The sequence below is a fragment of the Leucopleurus acutus genome (genome assembly GCF_964270905.1).
Source record: "Leucopleurus acutus genome assembly, chromosome: 7".
Lineage (NCBI taxonomy): Eukaryota > Metazoa > Chordata > Mammalia > Artiodactyla > Delphinidae > Leucopleurus > Leucopleurus acutus.
Genome location: NC_139150.1, coordinates 104,750,737 through 104,770,670, shown reverse-complemented (window position 1 = coordinate 104,770,670; position 19,934 = coordinate 104,750,737). Strand labels below are relative to the sequence as shown.

At 51.1% G+C, this 19,934-nt stretch overlaps 1 protein-coding gene across 9 annotated transcripts; it reads left to right on the top strand.

Moving 5' to 3' along the window:
- Nucleotides 1-485: 485 nt before the first annotated feature.
- Nucleotides 486-19,876, top strand: CHRNA2 (cholinergic receptor nicotinic alpha 2 subunit). Of its 9 annotated transcripts, XM_082843171.1 has the most exons (10): nt 486-864; nt 3,323-3,760; nt 3,865-3,984; nt 6,281-6,409; nt 8,377-8,609; nt 9,594-9,745; nt 10,183-10,227; nt 12,878-12,987; nt 16,029-17,037; nt 18,188-19,876. In XM_082843171.1, the coding sequence occupies exons 5-10, from the start codon at nt 8,537-8,539 to the stop codon at nt 18,311-18,313; spliced, it is 1,515 nt and encodes a 504-aa protein (XP_082699297.1). In that variant the 5' UTR covers nt 486-864; nt 3,323-3,760; nt 3,865-3,984; nt 6,281-6,409; nt 8,377-8,536; the 3' UTR covers nt 18,314-19,876. The 9 variants fall into 9 exon arrangements, with proteins under 9 accessions (XP_082699297.1, XP_082699293.1, XP_082699294.1 ...); XM_082843167.1 differs by having other exon boundaries at nt 6,281-8,609; XM_082843168.1 differs by lacking the exon at nt 3,323-3,760 and having other exon boundaries at nt 6,281-8,609.
- Nucleotides 19,877-19,934: the final 58 nt, after the last annotated feature.

Here is a 19,934-nt window from a genome sequence, read left to right as displayed (position 1 = left end):
GCTGGGTGACCTGTTTCAGAACACTTTCAGTGGAGTTTTTGGAGCTAGACGCTAGATTACCCTAGATTTGAAGACTGAGCCAGAGTTAAAGTGAATACATACAGTAGTCACTCAAGAAGTTGGTGATCTCAAAAGTAAAATTGAGTTAAAAAAAAGAAAGCAAATGACAGCCTGCTTATGTAGTATGAAACCACTTAAATTGAAATCTCCAGTTTAGGCTTCCCTTTACCTCCACACTTGCATATGCAATTTCTTATTCAGCACCTCCTCATGAATATCTCATAGGTTATCTCGAATTTCTCATGACTGAAACAGAACTCTGGCTGCATTCCCACCTCCCAAGCCTGCTCCTGGTCTTACTAAAGGGCCTTCCCTTCCAGTTGCTCAATTCAAAGAACTTGGACCCCTGGTTTCCAGCTAACCCCTGTGTCCTTGAACTCAGTCCCAGTGGTGGCCAGCTGATTGGGGCAGAGGTGACAGCTTCCACATCCCTGGTGGTGTTTTTCTGGGAGACTTTCTTAAAGGCCCAGTCCGAGGCTCACTATGCCATTCTTTTCAAAGATTTTGCAGGTTCCTAATTTCCTGTATTCAATCTCTCCCTATTTAAATTAACTAGAGTGATTTCTGTTGCCTGACTGGTGCAGTACTGTTTAGGAATACATGTATGTGTTTGTAAAATGTAGCAAAGTGAAGAGAAAGGTCACACTGACCAAACCAGATTTTATAAATCCCCCTTAAAAAAAAAAAAAAGAAACTTAGAATATGGGACTCCACTTTAGATGGAAATCATCTTTGGTGAAGAGGAAATTATGGAGCTGTCTTATGGACCTTTGTTTATTCCTGGGCTGTAAACTATAGCACCTGGTGAGTTACAGAGCTTCCTGGATGAATTGCTTAGGCAAAGATTAGAGGTCTCGACTGCATTTTATTGTGCTCTGCTCTTTGTCATGGGTCATTGTCCCGCTGTGCTCTCTGCCACCCAAGGTACGGGAAGATGAGAGCTCACTCAGCTGGGCTATGGAAAAGGGATTTTTTTTTTTGAAATGTACATCCTAACCCTTATGTTTGCTAATTTGAATATTTATAAAATTTGTTTTAGGTGATAGCACGGATTCATAAAACATGGCTAATGTAGTAGTGAAAATTCAGAAGTTACATCTGCTGTCAGTCACTAAATTTGTATTGAACTCATTACACTGAACTCATTAGATTTCGTGTTGGATTTCCTGCTCCTGCTACCCCTTTCCCACCTCCTGCGAGGCCTTGGTTTTCCAACGCTACTTTAACACTCTGTTTAATTCCTAGTGGTTGAGAGAGAGGTTCACACTGCTGCTTCTCCTGCTGTAGGTGTTTGAATCAAGCTTAAAGTTGTCTCAAGCTGTTTTCTAAACCCACATTCCACCTGAAGCTTTGTCTTTCTTTCGTGCAGCAAATGAATTTCTTTTATTCATTCAACAAATATGTAGGGAGCACCTGCTATGTGCCACGTGCTTTCTTGGCAATTGGGATTCACTGGTAAATAAAACAGACAAAAAATAGAGATGACCAAGAAGTTTCCATTTTAGTGGAATGATGAATTCAAGGAGTTGCCAGTTGTTTGTGGGACGATGAGAAAAATGAGACAGGGAATATTGATAGTGGCTACTCGTCGTGTTTCTTCTTTGTCATTGTTTTGGCTGCCAACACCTATAAGCTCTTGCTACATTTGGAAAATTCTGCCCCGTAGTGGACATCTATCATTCAGAGATGCACAATGTCCTTCAAACATCGCTCTAATTTAATATCTCACATTTTGAGTTTTACCTTCTTAAGGCAGCCTCCACAAACACCACGTTAGCTGGGCTCTCTTAACACTGATCACGTGACATGGGCTCTGCCAGTCACGTGAGAGTTGGGTATGGGAATGAGCAAACTGAAGCAACAGCTGTGTGAGCTGGAACTTTCTTCCAGCCACAGCAGTAGCAGAAGCATCTAGTTTTGATCTCGGAGAGACAGCAGGGGCTAGAGGTCATAGGCAAAGTGGCCCTGACTCTTTTCCCCGTTTGAAAGCTAGAATGTTTCCAGGAGGCAAAAACTGTAAAAACAGGTACGAAGTTTATTATTAGAGACACGGCATAACCTGTGGGAGAGCCCACAGAGAAGCAGTTTGTTTATTTAAGACAGAAGCAAGGCAGAAATACACACCCAGAAAACAGTCCTGGAGTCCTGAATGAGGAGGCAGTAAGGAGGTGATTTAAATCACTTACATAGGGCAGTCCTTCCAGGTCTTTGTTTACACTTGGCCAATTATCTTGTTTCTTTTTTCACACTTGACTGGTCCCAGGACACTCCCCAACATGCATGCGCAACTTCTTGTTAAGGTGGATCCCACTGCAGAGGCCTGTGGGTGCATGTCCACACTTACTATGCAGTGGCATCCCCTCCCTTTCTGACCCACAAGGAGCCTTCCTGCGCATGTGCAGTCAGGGAAGTTTTCCTGACCTCAGAAGTGGCCGTCGTATCTCTTTATTTCAGTGGAGCTCGGCTTCTGCCCCTAGCTTTGTCCTTGGAGTGTCTGGTGGGAGAACAAAGCTTCAATTTTACTGCCCTTGACAAACACCAGCTGCCCAGCCCAGGGGCCCATCTATCTCCTCTCTCAGATTCTCTGGGGAGGCTGAGACAGAGCTGCTCCAGTCTAGCTCTGGCTGTGCATGGTGCCAATGGGGTGACACAGCGATGGCTTTGTTAAAATTGTACCTGGTGTGGTTTGCTGTCACTGCATTGTTCTTGGCTGTGTAGTTTCCACACCTGCTTCTCTTGTCCTCCCTGAGATGCTGCGAGATATCAGTATCCTATAATGAGACCCTTTCTGCTTATAAGACTGAGAGAAATGTCTGTGGTTGCAAAGAAGAACCCTGTAAGACGTAGCCACCTTATGAATCTTAGAAGGAAGAGCCACTCTGACCATAGAATCCAAAAATGCTAAGGGCTCACGTTCTCAGGGGAAGGCCTGTGAGCTTAGCTCAGCAAGTCAGACGTACCCAGTCCAGACTTTACAGCAGGAGCTGGTGAGGTGAGGAGGGCAAGACGAGAAACGTTTTGGTTGGCAGTTTCGGGGTGGCAGCAGCAGCCGGGATCCCCAGCTGGCAGGGACGGAGCAGGCCCTGTGACCCTCTACTTTCGGCGGCAATAGTTTCAGCGCTCTAGTTGACACTCATAGCGCGAGCACTTTAGCAATAGGGTCCAACTCTAACTTTTACAATGACGAAGGCTGTGCCTGCCTTTTCTTCCTTACGTTGTTAATCTATTTTATTTTCTGCCCACTCCATTACTTTATATGCAGTATGCTTTTGATGGACTTTATGGTTTATTCCATAAGAAACAGAATTTCAAGATGACCTTGTGTCAGGATGAGAGCAAGAAAGTGCATTGACTAGAGAGGCAAGACTTGGAGCTGACTGGAGTAACTGACGAGATGTAAGACTTTGTCCCTTTGGGGTTGCGATGAGCTCTTTTGTGTCTGTGAGGAATGGCTGTCTTGTGTTAGTGTTCTAACTGTGTTCTCTTAGATTCACTATTGGTCCGTTTGGTATGCATTACAAACAAGGCAACTAATGGCCAAAAGTGTTTACATCTTCCCAGTGATCCAGCTTTCAGGGGAGTACAGACATCATATTACAAACCCTCCAGCCAATCTCAAGTCCACACCCCCGGCCATCTCCTTTACCTCTCTCTCACACCGGGCCAATATTTCCCCTGCAGTGAATCACCCCAGGGCCAGGTACTGAACCACCGGAGACCACCCCTATACCCACAGCCTACAAAAATGATTCAAGCTATCCAGTCCTAGGCTGCTGACCCTGTCCTGCCTTCCCTTCCCTACAGAAACTCCAATACATTCTCTGGGCCATGCTTTCTCCTTTGCCCTTCCTGCCCTCTGTCTGGCCCATGTGCTTCCCCGTGTGGCCCTATGTGACATGCCATGATTCCTGCCTCTGGGGATCTGTGAGTATAAACTTCTTCCTCTGTGACAATCATTCCCGTGTCTGCATGTCTTACCATACCTGATTGAAACAAATCCTGGGTACACATTTTAGAACAGAATGGGTAGGTGTGAGCATTTTTTTCAAAGTGTAATTATGGAAAGTTGGGTGTGCATCGGTGGGAGGAGCCAAAGAGCAAATTTGTGGGAGTTTCCCAGCATTTAAATTCCTTTCAAATATTCTGGGAAAGTTCCCACCTTGAATGTGGCAGAAGCCACCTTTCATATAGTTCCAAACACCAGATTCCTGCTTCCTCAGCCTTCCATGCATTTAGTTCACGAGCCCATGATTAATCAGATGCGTTTATCCTGACCTTTGTATTGGGAGCTAGTGACACAATGAAGTAGGAATAGAGGAGAATTAATTCTGACAGCAGCAGGAGTGGCTGGTTTCCAGGGACAGCAGTGACAGCAGTACCAGTGACAGATGGTGCAAGGTTTTGCATCCATTTCTGCAGCAGCAGGGCCCACTATGCTGGTAATAGCTTGTGATTTGGGCTTTAGTCTGGCTGGTGTTTCCCTCGCTCTCACCTGTGCTCCAGGGGGGGTTCTCCAGCTTTGTAAGTACACCTGTGAACTTCCCATTGCCCTTTAATAAAATCATTTTCTGCTTAAATTAATCAATAGATTTTTATTGCTCAAACCAAAGACCCTGACTGATACAATCTATTATTTTCCCTTTTCCTTCCCTCTTTCCTTCCTTCCTTCCTTTCTTCCTTCCTCCTAGCTTTCTCTCTATATGCATTTAATACTTGCATAACTTTATATACACACAGATATACATATATATCAATATGAAAGTACTTATGGTAAAATATTAACATTTGTTAATTCTGGATAGTGGGAATGTTGGTGGTTACTTTTATGTGTTCTAATATTCTCAAAAGATAATGCTAGCAATCATAGACACATGTGTAAATATAGGCATGTATATATCATATTTGTATATATCACATATATATCGGGTTGGCCAAAAAGTGCGTTTGGGTTTTCTGAAGATCTTACAAAAACCCGGACGATCTTTTTGGCCAACCAATATTTACATACGTACACATATATATCATGTATTATTTCAGTTTTCTAAGCCCTTTATTTATACTAACTCATTTACTCCTCATTACAAGCTTATGAAGTGGAGCCAGTATTCATATCCTCCTTTTACATATGAGGAGACTGAGGCACAGAAGGCTCTAGAGACCTGTCCCAAACCGCACAACTTTAAAGGAGCAGAGCCGGAAGTTAAACCCTAGCAGTCATGTCCTGCGTCCTTGGCTTTTAACAATACGTGGGAGATGAGATAGCAAGGTGCAGACCCCAGAGTGTTTTTAGGATGGAGAATGAGCTTCCTTATGGGCTGAGGGGAAGGAACAAGCGGGAGGGAGAAGGAGATACGAGAGACCCGGGCGACATTTGATAGATGGGGCCACCGTCAGGATCACAGGGCCACGCTTCGCCACACACAGCAGGAGGAAAAGGACTCCTGATCTGATGCGGGGGAGAAGGAGGCAAAGGGTCAATTTATGGTTTGAAGGAAGGTGAACTTCCTTATCTGGGAAAGTGAAGGCAAGATCACCAGCAAGGAGGCCGAGGAGGAAACAGGCAAGCTGCCGCCAAACCAGGTGGCAGCACGAGGGAGCCGGGGTGCTGCAGGGGAGAAGGGGAAGAAGAGAACCGCAGGCTGCTGACTGGCGGCTCTGTCCTTGGTCCTATTTTACTCAGAGCTGTACTGCTCTATTGACAGACAGACCCAGGAGATTCCCCATCTATGGGTGAGGTTGGGGGACCCCAGGAAGTGATCCTGGAGCGCAGGATCCTTCAGAGCAAAGAACGAAGCATCTTCGTAACCAGACGGCAAGTAATCTGCTGTTGGTCCCCACTGGACAAGGACTAGATAGTCACAGGCTCCTCCCCCTTCCCTCCAGAGAGGGTGTGTGTGTGTGTGTGTGTGTGTGTGTGTGAGAGAGAGAGAGAGAGAGAGAGAGAGAGGGAATGAGCATGCGTCTGTGTGCCTGCCAAGCTGGCGGTCCCTCCTGTGGACCCGCCTGGCTCTTACCTGCAGAAGCATCCGTGCCAGCCTCTCCGTGCTGTCCTCCTCAGCAGGACCTGCATGCAGCTTCTCTGGTCACCAGAGCTGGGAGCCTGGGCACAGCAGCCTGTCTTCAGAACTTGTCCAGCCCTCCCCAGGAAGCCAATCTGACTCTCAGTGTCAGGTCTCCCTCATCCGCCAAGGCATGTCCTGTCCCAGCATCTTTTTGACAGGGAAATGAAGACACCCAGCTGTGCCCTGCACCTGCCTTTCCATTCTGGGGGGACTTTGGCCAGCTGACCAGGACCTCCAAGCCAGGCTGGTACTCTGTTCTTTGAATGGCTTGTCTTCTGTGGTCACAGGTAAGAAAGGTGCCCCCGAGCTTGTGTTGGGGACATTGTGAGGGCGGTTCAAAGTGATATGAGCAGATCAGCAGCTTCTGGGCACTTAGGAGGGAGGTATGTCAGAATGCTGGAAGTTGCCTGCTTCTAGAAAAATTTTAGTCTTTTGGTTGTCCCTGCTGGGGCTGTTCAGAGCCCAGTGACAGTCACCCCCTCCCACTGGTGAGGGTGGCTCCGTCTCAGGACTTATTGGCTTTACTTTGTTGAATCTGCTTCTATGTCTTTATTACCACTATTCCTCTTTGGTCATTTATTTATTCACTCAGTAAATACTCTGTATGCTTTAACAAAGGCTAACAGACATCAGTGTTATTCACTGACTTGGAAGATGGCAAGTTCTTCGTTGCTGGGTTTTTTGCTGAGGCTGGAATTTGTGGAGGAAAATGATCAGCTGGTGTGGTAATCCAAATGACCTTTAAGATTCCACCCGACCTTGAGATGGCAAGCTTCTGCGATTAATTGATGTATTGAGCAGATCAAATATAAAAGCTAGAAATAGGCTCTCTCTTCCCTAAGCATCTCTGATGAAATGATTTGGAAGAAAAGACACTTTCATTTCCTCAATCAAGAGACTTTCTTTGGGGTGTTGACAGTTATGGGAGCGCAATGACTCCCATGCTTGGGATTGTGCCAGATGGCGGAGAAGTGTGGGGTGAAATCGAAGCAGGTTTTATGGAGAAGGTGGGGCTTGTGAAAAGAATAGAATGGGGGTGAGAAGTTGAAAACCAGCTGCAGTAGGAAGATGGACAAAGAAATCAGCCCACATCACCTTGACTTCAATGGAACCAGGATTCAGGATGTGGGCAAAAGAGGCTGACTTGAGTTGGGGTATGGGGCGCAGGATGGTCTAGACACACTGGTACGTTGCAGCGATACAAGCACAGTGAGGATATTGGCGTCTGAGCCCTTTACATATGCAATATTTTTTGTACAGGTTTCCCTGTGAACTCCATTCACCCAGACCCACTTTACAAACAGGGACATCAGCCCGCAGACACCCACCCCCACCCCCGAACCTGCCAATCTGGCCACTTAGAGGATCAAAGGGTCCAGGACTCTTTCTCTTTCAATAGCCTTCTAACAAGAGGTGGAAGTTTAATCACTGTCAAATACCTGGAAGAATTTCTCCTTTGGTTTCCGGTGACAAATTAATGAAATTATCATAGTGGGCTAATTACAAGGGATGAGGCATCTCATCCTGAGGCATCTTGCAGGAATTTGTCCGCTGGAGTCAATTCAGTCTCATTTGCACATTCTTCCAGAGGGTCCAGGATGTCTCTGGTTGCATCTTTATACGATGCAAGTTCAGCACGCCTGGACTTCTATTTCTTTTTCCCCTGTTCTCACTAATGGGGAAAAAAAACCATGCTTTTATTTCGTGCGCTTGGTTGAAAGGTGAAACAGATTATAACCTTGGGATTTGTGCACGTGATATCAGCTGGAAGGAGAGGTGAGTGGAGCTGCACACAGAGGAACCTCTTAGAACCTCGGATCCAGGTGAGCCTGGCTTTGGGGTAGAGCACCTGTACCTTGTCGCCACCTGTCTGCCACAGACCTCAGTCGTGAGCGTGGCTGAGCAATGACAATCATGGTGCTAAGCTCTATAAAACACAGTCGAGTACTGGCTGAGTTGCCCATACAAAGTTATCCTTCTAGTTGGCACCACTGAGTAGCACTTGAACATGTTATAGTTTAGAAGCTGAAGATGTGAGCTTGAATCCCGACTTCATAGCTTTTTAACTATGTGGCTTGGGCAAATCAGTCAACTTTTGTGAACAGCAGCATTTTTTAAATTTAAATAAAAGAGATAATAATAACCCTTCCCCATACCTTCCTAGGGGTGATGGGAGGCGCAAATGAGGTCAAAGGTGTGAGGCACTTGTGTCAAAGATGCATCATCCTAAGAACCCTTTCCTGGGCTCACTCAGGCTTGGCAGTCAGAGGGAACCACGTGGAATCCCCAGGGAGCTCCGCAGTGCCAGCTCCCCAGGCCTTGCTGGGAAAGCGGTCCGAGGTTCAACCCACAGCCGAGGCCCGGCCTGCCCGCCTTCTGATGTCCAGCGGCAGCCGGACCCCTCCTCTGAAGCCATGGGCCCCTCCCGCCCTGCACTCCCGTCCACGACAAACCTCGGGCTGTGGTGGCTTCTTCTGGTCCCGGCAGGTGAGTGGGGATGGTCCCTAGGGCATCCTGTCACAGCTGTGAGCTCATACATGCCTCAGGGAGGAAACTCCTGCAAGTGGGCTGGTGGCAACCGCCAAGGCCGCAGGGGATGGAGCTGTTCCACCGCGGGAAGGTGGGGGGGCGATCGCTGCGTCGCCTGAACCTCCCCGAGTCGCAGTGCTCCCCATCTGCAAAATGCCAACTGCACTGTGACCCTCCCAGGGCTATTGTGTGGTGACCTGGAATGAGGGCCTGTGACTAGCGCCTGGGATACCGCTGGCACACGGCAGCTGTTCTTACCGATGATCTGAATTTTAGAGCAGTAGTTCTCGACCTGCTCAGGCAGGAGAACCCTGAAGAGGTGAAGCTGTTTGCAGAACACGGTGAAATCAGACACGGATGATCCCATCAGACAACTGGGGACACTCTGCCCAGCTGATGAGAAGGAACAAATGCCTGTGGTTTGAGGATAAACAGGCGACATGCTCCAGATGGAAGAGAATTTCATGGTTGGCATTAGTGGTTCATTACAAGAGGATGGGAGTGAGAGTTCCCGGGGCCAGGCTCACGATGACACGTGAAGCCCTTCCCCCTGCAGCTCACCCCACACAATCGGGCTTCTCCCCCACGTTGCTGTCCCTTGGGGCTCCCCAGTTCCAGGCTGGATCTCATCCCCTGTCTGACTTCTTCTCACTGCTCTGCACCCCTCTCAGCCCTTGTTTTCACCCCTTATCCATCCGTCACAGAGTAACTGACATTGCTTGAGCACCAACCATGTGCTGGTTGCTTTGTAAGCTCTAACACACATGATCATATTTCCTCCTCGATAGTGTTTTGAAATAGGTTCTGGAATAGTGCGCCCATTTTGCAGATGAGGAAACTGAGGCTCAGTGAGGTTAAGTGGCTCTGATTGGACAGGAGAGGGGGCCAAGCGCCCAGCACCACGGACTCCCGGAGACTCCTCTCTCCCCTCCTCTCCCACAGCATCCGTGCAGCAGGCCTCCCCCACCCAAGCCGAGGACCGCCTCTTCCAACACCTTTTTAGGGGCTACAACCGCTGGGCAAGGCCGGTGCCCAACACCTCGGATGTGGTGATCGTGCACTTCGGGCTGTCCATCGCCCAGCTCATCGATGTGGTGCGTCTGTCCTACCATCCTTTGCCCCCTTGGGATCGGCCTCAGACATGGGCCCCTTTCTGGGGCTCCTCGTCCCTCCCCAGCCCCAGCCCTCCCAGCCCACCTCAGTCAGAGCATCACCCCACGGAGCCTGGGGATACTGCATCTCCCTCCCGCTCTCAGCCCTGAAACCCCTCCTGGGAGGGCGTTGACAGGCAGCGGTGGGTCTTCTAAATGCCCTGCCCTGCTTGTTCCGCCTGACATAAGCCCGGAGGACCCCATGGAGATAATCTGAGTGAGGGTGGCAGTGTCAGGAGGGGTGGTGGGTTGGCTGGGCTTGCGGTGTCACCTAACAGGTTCTCTGGTGAGTGGGGGGCCTGAATAAGCCCCTCCCACTCTACCTTGTTTTCTGGGGCTTGTTCATCACTCTCATTGCTTTCTTTCCCGCTACTGGCCAGGATGAGAAGAACCAAATGATGACCACCAACGTCTGGCTAAAGCAGGTGAGGGCCCCTCCCCTGGGCAAGACAGGAGCGGGGTGGGAACCCACAGACCCCAGCGCCTCCCAGGACTCTTCCACTAGAAGCATGATTCTGAATTTACCTTTTGCCTGAGTTGCCACTCGGGATGTTCCCAAGGCCAGCCGACTGCAGACGGCTTCTCGTGAGGGGCTGTGCTCTTGTGTGGCCAGGCTCTGCCCAGCACCTGAGAATGTCACCTACAAGAGCCACGTGGTCCCCTTTCTGGGCATTGCCTACGTCCCTGCTACCGTTTGCAGATCAGCTCACTGAGTCATCACCGAAAGCCATGCAAGGTTTAGTTCTGCCATTTTATAGCTGAGGAAAACAGAAGCAGAGGGCAGCTGGGCTAGACAAGGGCGGCCCAGGTGTGCCCCACTCAGAGCCCCAGGCTCCTTCTGCAGGAGAATGCTGAGTGCTCTGTGTCTACGCTGCCTAACAAGCTACCCCAAAACTCACTGGCTTAAAACAACTGACAGTTTATTACATCTTTAGTTTTTATGGCTAAGAGTTTTAGCGGTTTTTTCCGCTTTGCACAGGGACTCCTGGGGTTACTTGGTGGCGTTTGGCTGGTGGCTGGTCTGCTCTGGAGGGTCCAAGATGGTTTCACTCACAGGTTCATCCCTCAGCAGAGATGTCTGGAAGGCTCTGGAAGGTTCTGTAAGCCAGGCCCAGCTGGGCTCTTCTCCAGGCCCTTTCAGGGTCTCTCTGCCTGTTCTCTCCAGTAGGAGAGTTCGGACTCCTCACCTGATGGCCCAGGGACCCCAGAGCGAGGGTCCCAAGAGACAGGAAATGAAATTGTTGTCTCTTAACCAGAAACTGCCTCAGCATCAATCCTGGCCAGTGGATGGGTAGCCCTCTTTGATGTGCTATTCTTGGGGCAGAACTTGGGGACACAGGTTTTATAACAGCCTGAATATATTCTCTCCTCTTTACAGATGAGGTGCAGAGCCATGAAGGGACTTGGGAAGCCTTAGCAGTGCAAGGGTCAGACCTAGAACCCGGGTGGCCATAATTGTCCCCATAGGCCAGTTACCTAGGCTTCAGGGACTGGAGTAGGGAGGAGAGGAAGGAGCCCTGGAGCAGGAGTCAGGCCAACCAGCACCGCCTCTGATTAGCCTGTGATACCATGCAAGTTAGTCTCAGAACCTCACTTTGCTCATCTGTAAAATGGGGCTAATATAATCTATTGACGATTAATATAACACAACTTGGTGTAGATGCCCCCCAAATGTTGGTTGAACCTGAAAACTTAACAGACAGTGGACTGGGGGGAGGGGGTACATTTATGAAGACCAATCCCTTTCAAAATTATTCCTCAATGTCCCGAGAAATCCTGACAATTTTAGCAACACTTTTATCTTTCCTACTTTGCAAGTCTGGCCCCTCTCTCTGCCTAAGCCTTCCCCTACAGAAAAGCAATCAGCACCACTGCTGGGCCAGCATCTTCCCAGGTGTAGTTTCGGTACCAACGGCAGTTTTGTGAGATGATTTTAGTTGGCTCACAAACCCTTTTTTTAAATAGTCATATATTTATATTTTAGTGGATAGTTTCAAGTGCTGTGGGTTTTCCAGTTATTTCAGTGATGTAAAATTCAAAAATTTATGTAGGTTTAAAAATAATGAACTAATTTAAAGGAAAATACTAAGTAAATGCTGATATAGGCAGTGCAAATATATTGGCAAAAATTATGAAGCTGGGACTTGAGTGCTTGAAGTTTGTGAACCACTGAGCTGGATCAGTGCTTTTCCTCTCATGTGCCTGCTTCCTGCGAACACTCCTGTTTCCTTTACTTCTTCCTGGATCCCTAGCCAGTTGATGTGTTTGTGTAAATGTTACATGACTATCCTTAGAGGGGAAAAGGCACCACGCATGGGAGACTTTTCAAGGGCACATCACTGCCCTATTTTAGTGCAAATGCACAAAAGCAAAATGGCCCCTAGAATTTGGGCAAGTTTGGAAACAGGGAAGGCTGGGTTCAAGCCCCAGTGCTGCCACTTATTGACAGCGTACCCTCTAAGCCTCACTTGAGAAAACAGATTCGCTTGGACCAGCCGGTGGAAACAGGGCTCCTAGGGGCGCTCTAGCGCACAGTTGGAAATCCACTGGGTGACTCCCCTTTCTCAGCTGTGTAACTCTGATAAAGGCGTTGTTTTACCCCTCTTGTCCTCAGTTTCCTTATCTGTTAGATGGGGAAATACTTCCTCCTGCTCTGCACTCTTTGCCCGGCTGTCCCATTGAGGGTCTTCCTAGACAGAGGGTGTGAAAAACCTTTGTAAACTGCGATGCACTGAAAAATGTTACTACGAATGAGTGAGGCTGCTTGCCGGGGTCGTCCAGCTAGGGAGTGGCAGAACAGAGGCGGGACTAGGGTGACCCGTCCTCCAGATGTGCCCGGGACTTTGAGTACAAGAGTGGGGGCAAAGCGAGGGCTAGATTATTTTAGGCTGGGCTCCCCGTTCCCATCTCAGGGCCCTTTCCTGGCATCGCGGCCCTTTCTATTCTGTGGGGCTAGGTGAGGAGCTCCAGGTGCTCCAGAATCCAGCTGCTGGGCGTCCGCAGACTGCCCTAGGTTTGCCCCGAGGCTCCCTCCCCCGGCAGGGCTGCTGACCTGACTCCCCTCCCCACGCGCAGGAGTGGAACGACTACAAGCTGCGCTGGAACCCGGCCGATTTCGGCAACATCACATCCCTCCGGGTCCCTTCGGAAATGATCTGGATCCCCGACATCGTCCTCTACAACAAGTAGGAAACGGCTGGGGTTGTGGAGACCCCTTGGGACCCCTGAGACAGGGGGTTCCCTGCGAAGGGCGGGTAACTTGAGGCTAGGCTGGGTTGGACTCGGGAAGTGCGCCCCCTTGTGTCCAAGCTGCGTGGCCTTCCTTTCAACTCCTGCTTTGCTCATCCTCGCCGCACCACCTTTTCTCTTGATTTCCTTATTTCTTTCATCTTGTTCTCTCACTCATACACCCAAAATTTATTGAGCACCTACTGCATATCAGTGCCTGCGCTGTGCTACTGGGACACAGCTGGGCCAACACTGAGCATTATTTGAAAAATATGATTGGTGCAGGCTGTGGAAAAAGTGCCTAAGTGTTGGAGTTTTGCAGGATGGCATTATTGTTGGAACAGGTAAGCAGCATCCCAGGGTTACAACTTTGAAGGGATCAAGCATGGGTGTTTTAAAAAGTATTATTTATAGTTGCCCTGTATTCAAAACCAAAGAGGACCAATCTTTGAACATAATGACTAGAAGTTAGTAAAAGGCAGGGGAATCTAAAGAGAGCCCCAGAGGACCAAGTCGGGTTGTTTTAATAGAAGATATAAAGAGCTGTAATTTCATTCATGTTTGGCATCAGGTAATTCTTCGTTTAGAAATGAAGAGCTTAAAAGATATTTGGCATGATGTTTGTCTAAAAATATTTTCTGAAGTGGGACTCTAGGGACCACTAGTTCCTGGGGATATGAATAGGTATGAAAAATAGTTCTGTGGTCAAATAATTTTAAATAACATTGTATGTCGTTAAAACCCTTTCTGCACCCCAGCCCCAGTCCTTTGGAAAATGTCATTTTAAATGTTGTTAGAACTTGTACAGATAAGAAACCCCTTTAGCCCAGCATTTCCCAATTCATTTGACCCACATTTAGAAAAGCTATTTTTAAACAATAGAATAAAGGGGAACAGATCCACTTCTGAAGTTAGGGTCTCCAGATAGGTCAGAGGGGGGTGACAGTTGTCCCTTTACACTGCCCTGTCCTGGTCAGGCCCAAAGCCCTGTCATCTGAGCCATCTCTGTAAACACACATTCAGCATGAATTACCTGCAAGGTCTAACATTGCCACTGGACTCACGGACCCCTCACCCTGTATCTGCACCCAGGATCCCTCTAGTTTCTGCTTCCTGTGCACCTGGCAGAGAGCAGGAACAAAGTCCTAGCATCAGATAGGACCCAGAGTTTTAGGATTGCCAATAACGCTTTGTCCAGTGTTACTTGATTATAACAGGAAATTCTTTTGATAGGACAAAAGTTCAAACCAAATTCTTGCAGACATTTAAAGAAGGGTATCTCCTCCACCCACTCCACTTCAGGTTAAGAAGACCCGGGGAATTGCTTCTCTCCTTCCTCAAAATGGGGGCACATGTTGCCATCTAGTGGTGCTTCTGTATGATGACAAAAATGCCTTAAAATTTTTTTTTTTAAACTTTTGCCCTGATCTGTTTTTAACTCCCTTTCAAAGTTCTGGTTTCCTACGTGCCTAACTCTCTATCCTGGAACTACTTCAAGGGAAAGAAGTCTCTCTTCCTGTGTATTCTTTTTTTTTTTTAATTTTATTTATTTTTGGCCGCGTTGGGTCTTCGTTGCTGCGCGCGGGCCTTCTCTAGATGCAATGAGCAGGGACTTCTCATTGCGGTGGTTTCTCTTGTTGGGGAGCACGGGGTCCAGGCACGCAGGCTTCAGTAGTCGTGGCACGTGGGCTCAGTAGATGTGGCTCACAGGCTTAGTTGCTCCCTGGCATGTGGGATCTTCCCGGACCAGGGCTTGAACCTGTGTTCCTTGCATTGGCAGGTGGATTCTTAACCACTGCGCCACGAGGGAAGTCCCTCTTCCTTGTATTCTTCTGGTTCCCCTGTCTTTAGGATTGATCGTGGGAACTGGATAGGGAGGGAAGGCGGGGGCTAAGAGCTCACTGCGCCACTTCGCAGGGGGAAATCAGACTCAGGCCCGAGTGGTCACCGCTGTTCCAGTGTCCCCTGTATCCTCATGGGCCCTTAGATGCCTAAGGGCCCTCATGACGCCCACTCGGGCCCCGCCCTCACTCACGGCCCGCCCCCAGCTCGGCCCAGCAGCTCCTCCAGTCCAAGCACACACTGTGAGTTTTATCCTTTCCCTCCTCTGTTCTTTGTTCTGCGATGCTCTGCTGGTCTGCTCTCCACCCCCAGCTTTCTGCCAAATCCTACCATCCATCAAGGCTTTGCTGAAATGGCAGTGTGCATGGTGACCCTGCTCACCGGACGCGGGTTCCCCCCAGTAGTTATAATGCTGTTGCCAAACCGCCTGCCTGGCGTTGTAGGTGTTCAGGCCTGCTTCTCAGTTCCTCGTGGTTCCCTAAGGGCAGGCATGAGTCTCCCCTCCACCAACAGCTCCTGCAGAGGCCCCAGTGAGTGCGGCTGGCTCAGAAATGCATGTTGGAGGAAGACGGATGGCGTCTTCCTTCACCAGCAAAGATGTCAGGTGTCTTCTGAGGAGGGAAGTAAAAACCTCAGGTGTAAATGACATGACCCCTAGCAGAGGGGCTTACTCACCATCTGCAGGGGTGGGGGGTGGAGGAGAGAAAAAATACTCATGTAAACAATCACTTTAAAATGTTAAATGAATACAAACAGGCCATCAAACTACAAATATACCACATGATCACAAAACCGTAAAAATGCTGTATGTGTTATCTAGATGACAATCAGATATACATGAGATATAGATATATCTCATATATGTATAGATATAGATCTATAACATCAAAGCGGTAATAGTGGTTATTTTTTAAATTCTTGGTACTTTCCTATACTCTTAAAAATTCCTACTTTTGTAATTAAAAAGATGGTGTTTGAAAGACAACTCAGGCAGCTCTAGACGTCTGTGTGCCGGGGAGTCTTACCTGCACAAATCCCCACAACTTGGCCCGGTCCGGCTGTGTTATTGGGGTCCCCCTGCTGAGTGTTATCTGGAGCAGTCTGGCTTGGGTGCCTGGGGTGCGCAGGGTCCCCCCAACGCCTCTCCTCTCCGCAGTGCAGATGGGGAGTTCGTGGTGACCCACATGACCAAGGCCCACCTCTTCTCCTCGGGCACCGTGCACTGGGTACCGCCCGCCATCTACAAGAGCTCCTGCAGCATTGACGTCACCTTCTTCCCCTTCGACCAGCAGAACTGCAAGATGAAGTTCGGCTCCTGGTCGTACGACAAGGCCAAGATCGACCTGGTGCCGATGCAGCAGACGGTAGACCTCAAGGACTACTGGGAGAGCGGCGAGTGGGCCATCGTCAACGCCACAGGCACCTACAACACCAAGAAGTATGACTGCTGCGCCGAGATCTACCCCGACGTCACCTACTACTTCGTCATCCGGCGCCTGCCGCTCTTCTACACCATCAACCTCATCACCCCCTGCCTGCTCATCTCCTGCCTCACGGTGCTCGTCTTTCACCTGCCCTCCGAGTGCGGCGAGAAGATCACGCTCTGCATCTCCGTGCTGCTCTCGCTCACCGTCTTCATGCTGCTCATCACCGAGATCATCCCGTCCACCTCGCTGGTCATCCCGCTCATCAGCGAGTACCTGCTCTTCACCATGATCTTCGTCACCCTGTCCATCGTCATCACTGTCTTCGTCCTCAACGTGCACCACCGCTCCGCCAGCACCCACAACATGCCCCACTGGGTGCGGGTGGCCTTTCTGGGCTGCGTGTCCCGGTGGCTTCTGATAAGCCGGCCCCTGCCACCCTTGGAGCTCCGCGACCCCCCAGATCTGAAGCTCTGCCCCTCCTACCGCTGGCTGGAGAGCAACGTGGATGCGGAGGGGACGGACGAGGAGAAGGAAGGCAGATGGGCGCACGCGGGTCATTCGTCCCCCTTCACAGGCGTCCCTTACAGCCATGGGGGTCTGCGCCCAGGGGCCTCGGGTCCCAAGGCGGAGGCCCAGTTGCCGGAGGGTGGGCCCCTGCTGTCACCTCGCATACAGAAAGCACTGGAGGGCGTGTGCTATATTGCCGATCACCTGCGGGCCGAGGATGCAGACTCCTCGGTGAGTGGGGGCTGGGGGAGGGGCCGTCCCCTGGGTGACTCCACCGGCCTAGTAGGGAGCCATCCCTCCAGGGTGTTAGCTTGGGTCAACCCAGGCTCCTCCATGAGGACCCATCTCTCTTAGTCATGGCCTTGGAGTCTGGAATGAATTGTGGTGGAGAACGTCTAGCTGGCAGCTCTGAGGACGTTTATTGGGTAGGAGGCAGAACAGCAGTAAGAATGTCCCCGCTCAGCCTAACTGGGAGACGCAGGACAGAGCTGGAGGGGGTCTCCCCACCCCATCCTCACGCAGGCCATTTCCCACCATTGCCCGTAGGCGGGGTAGGGGGGAACTCATCGGGAGACCCCGAACAATCCAGCCTCCCCCTTTGTCCTGACGGGCCCCTCCTTCTTGTCCTGGGCTCTGGGCATTTTGTGAACTTCACTGTTCACTCACGAACACTGAGGAAGCTTGGATGGGCCTGTGGGCTCCCCTCCCCAGCCCCCTGCTGTGTCCTGCCACTGCCCAGGGTCACAGAATCCTTCTTATCAACTCAGGGAAGGATGAAAGGCCAGGAGCTTATTACTGGGTGGCCTTGCTGAGTAGATAAGACAAATTAATTGTTATCTAATCCGGGAGCAGCTAGGACTCCAGATCCACTTGCCTGGGCTGTAAGCCCCAATTCCACAAAGCCCCTACCCCCCTGCAAACACCACCCAGCCCTTCCCTGGGCCACACCTACCCTCACCTATCCCCCCAGCGGGTGGGTGAGTGGGTCGGGAGGCAACATGCGGGCACAAAGTCTTCACCATTTTGTAACTTCTGAGCGTTGCGTTTAAATCACTGCAGCCCCCCTGGGAGGGTCCATGCCCCTGGGTGACTCTAGAACCTTCTGTGTCCCTCCAGCCTCCCCTACCGGGAAGTTGAGAGCCTATGGAAAGGCTCTGGGCTATTATCACAGGGGTGGTATAGGACGGGAATCGCTAGGAGAGGGCTGTTTGAGTCTTGAGATATCCCTGTTTACCCGCCCCCCTCCCACCCCGCTCCTTAGCTCCCAAGGTCTCAGTGGCGTCACCGCTGTCCCCAGTGCCATTCTTACAGGGGCTGCGCATGGGCGGGACACCTCCCCTTTCCCAAGTCCTCGGTCACTGTGCACCCGTCTCCCCTGCAGGTGAAGGAAGACTGGAGGTATGTGGCCATGGTCATCGACAGGATATTCCTCTGGTTGTTTATCCTCGTTTGCTTCCTGGGGACCGTCGGACTCTTTCTCCCTCCGTTCCTAGCTGGAATGATCTGATGCCACATCGCCTGCTTTGGCCCAGACGTGGCATAGCTGACCGTCTTTAACGGCTGCTGCCTCTGGAGTATGCCTTCGAAGTCAACGCCATCCAACTACAGGTGCCTTTCCATGGCGTCCGGACACGGAAGGCTTCTTGGGATGATTCACTTGACAGTCTTGTACTTTGTGCTGAGAATCTGCTGGGCACGGAGCCCTGTTTGGATGCCGAAGAGCTGGGCCAAAAGGAACTTGCTCTGCAGACGGTTACGACGTGGTGATGACAACGTGAAGACGTATGAGATGCTCCTGGGATGCAGACTCTGGGGGATGCGGGTGGGGGGAACCCAGGGGTTGGGGAAGGGCCATGAGAGGAGGCTCAGACCTCAAAGGAGGGGTGCGTAGGGAGAGAGCGCCTCGGGGGCTTGGAAGGGCTATGAACAGCATTTGGGATTCAGGAACAGCCCGAAAAGGCAGGGGGGACAGCCAGGCTGAGGTGGGCTTGAGGATGGGGAACAGAGGGAGGAGGTTGGAAGGGGAAGAGAAGGAGGAGGGCCACAAGTGGGGCGGATGCAGGTAGCTGGGCCATCCCACCCACCTGGAAGCTCTTGTGACAGCCCAGACTTCCCCTACCTTTAGCCCCAGCCTTGCTGGTGCAGACCCGCTTAGCACCAGCCGGCCCTCCGAGAGGTGTGGCCGCACTGAGAGTCCTCGTCTGCAGGGGCGCTATCTGTCCTTCAATGCACGTGGACAAACCAGAAGGACACCCCCAGCCATTCCTGACCCAACTCAGGCCCGCGGTGCGCTCCCTCCCCCCACCCCCCCACACACAGGATGAGTGGTGGTCAAGCCCCAGGCATCCAGGACTTTTGCTCGGAGGAGCTGAGAGGAACGAGCTGGATGGCTTTGCACCCCGAGACGTTGCAGGACCCCTTCCCTTCCCAGCCTGCCCGCCCTTCTTACCCGAAGCCCCGCGATGTCTTCTGACCGGCTCTGTGCAGCCTGTTTTGCCCCCTGGAATCCCGCAGTCCCTCGCCCCAGCGCCGTCCAGCCCGAGGGCAGAACCTCGGCCCTAACAGATGCGGCACTGGGTCCTCCGGACAGGGTGGGGACTCTGGACGAGGAGCCAAGCGGGGCAAGCACCTAGTTCTCTTTGACCTTCGGAGTCCCCTCCTTCTAAGCTCCACTTGCTCTCCCTGACAGACCCCGGGGGACCCTGCCACAGCGGGCCCAGTCCTCCTGCCTCAGTTCTCTGCAAGACCACCCCACTCAGAGGCCATCCTGGTTCCTTCTGCTCTGCAGATGCAGCTGCAACCTCCGCCGTCCTCCCCGCTGGCTCTCCTGGAGCAGTGGTGCTCCCAGACTTGACCTCCTGGTGCAGCGATGTTCCCTCTTGTTATTCCGTTTCCCACCCAACTGGCAAGTGAGTCAAGAGATCAAATAAAGCTGAAGGGCTGCTCAGTCAGCTGTGGGACCCCTCCCCAGCACCCCTGGGACCACCGCACCCCCTCAGAGCCCTGGCTATTTGATGGCTGCTGGGAGAGTGCCACTGGCATCCCTGTGTGGCCCTGGAGGGGCTGCCTGGGACCCTACTGCAAAGTCGCCCCTGGCTCAGGTGCGGGGCGGGGGGTGGGGGGGTGGG

Coding starts and splice junctions, on each gene's coding strand:
- CHRNA2 (XM_082843169.1), top strand. CDS start 8,339: ATGCATCATCCTAAGAACCCTTTCCTGGGCTCACTCAGGCTTGGCAGT. Junction 8,610..9,593: donor GCTTCTTCTGGTCCCGGCAG/GTGAGTGGGGAT, acceptor CCTCTCCCACAG/CATCCGTGCAGCAGGCCTCC. Junction 12,988..16,028: donor GACATCGTCCTCTACAACAA/GTAGGAAACGGC, acceptor TCCTCTCCGCAG/TGCAGATGGGGAGTTCGTGG.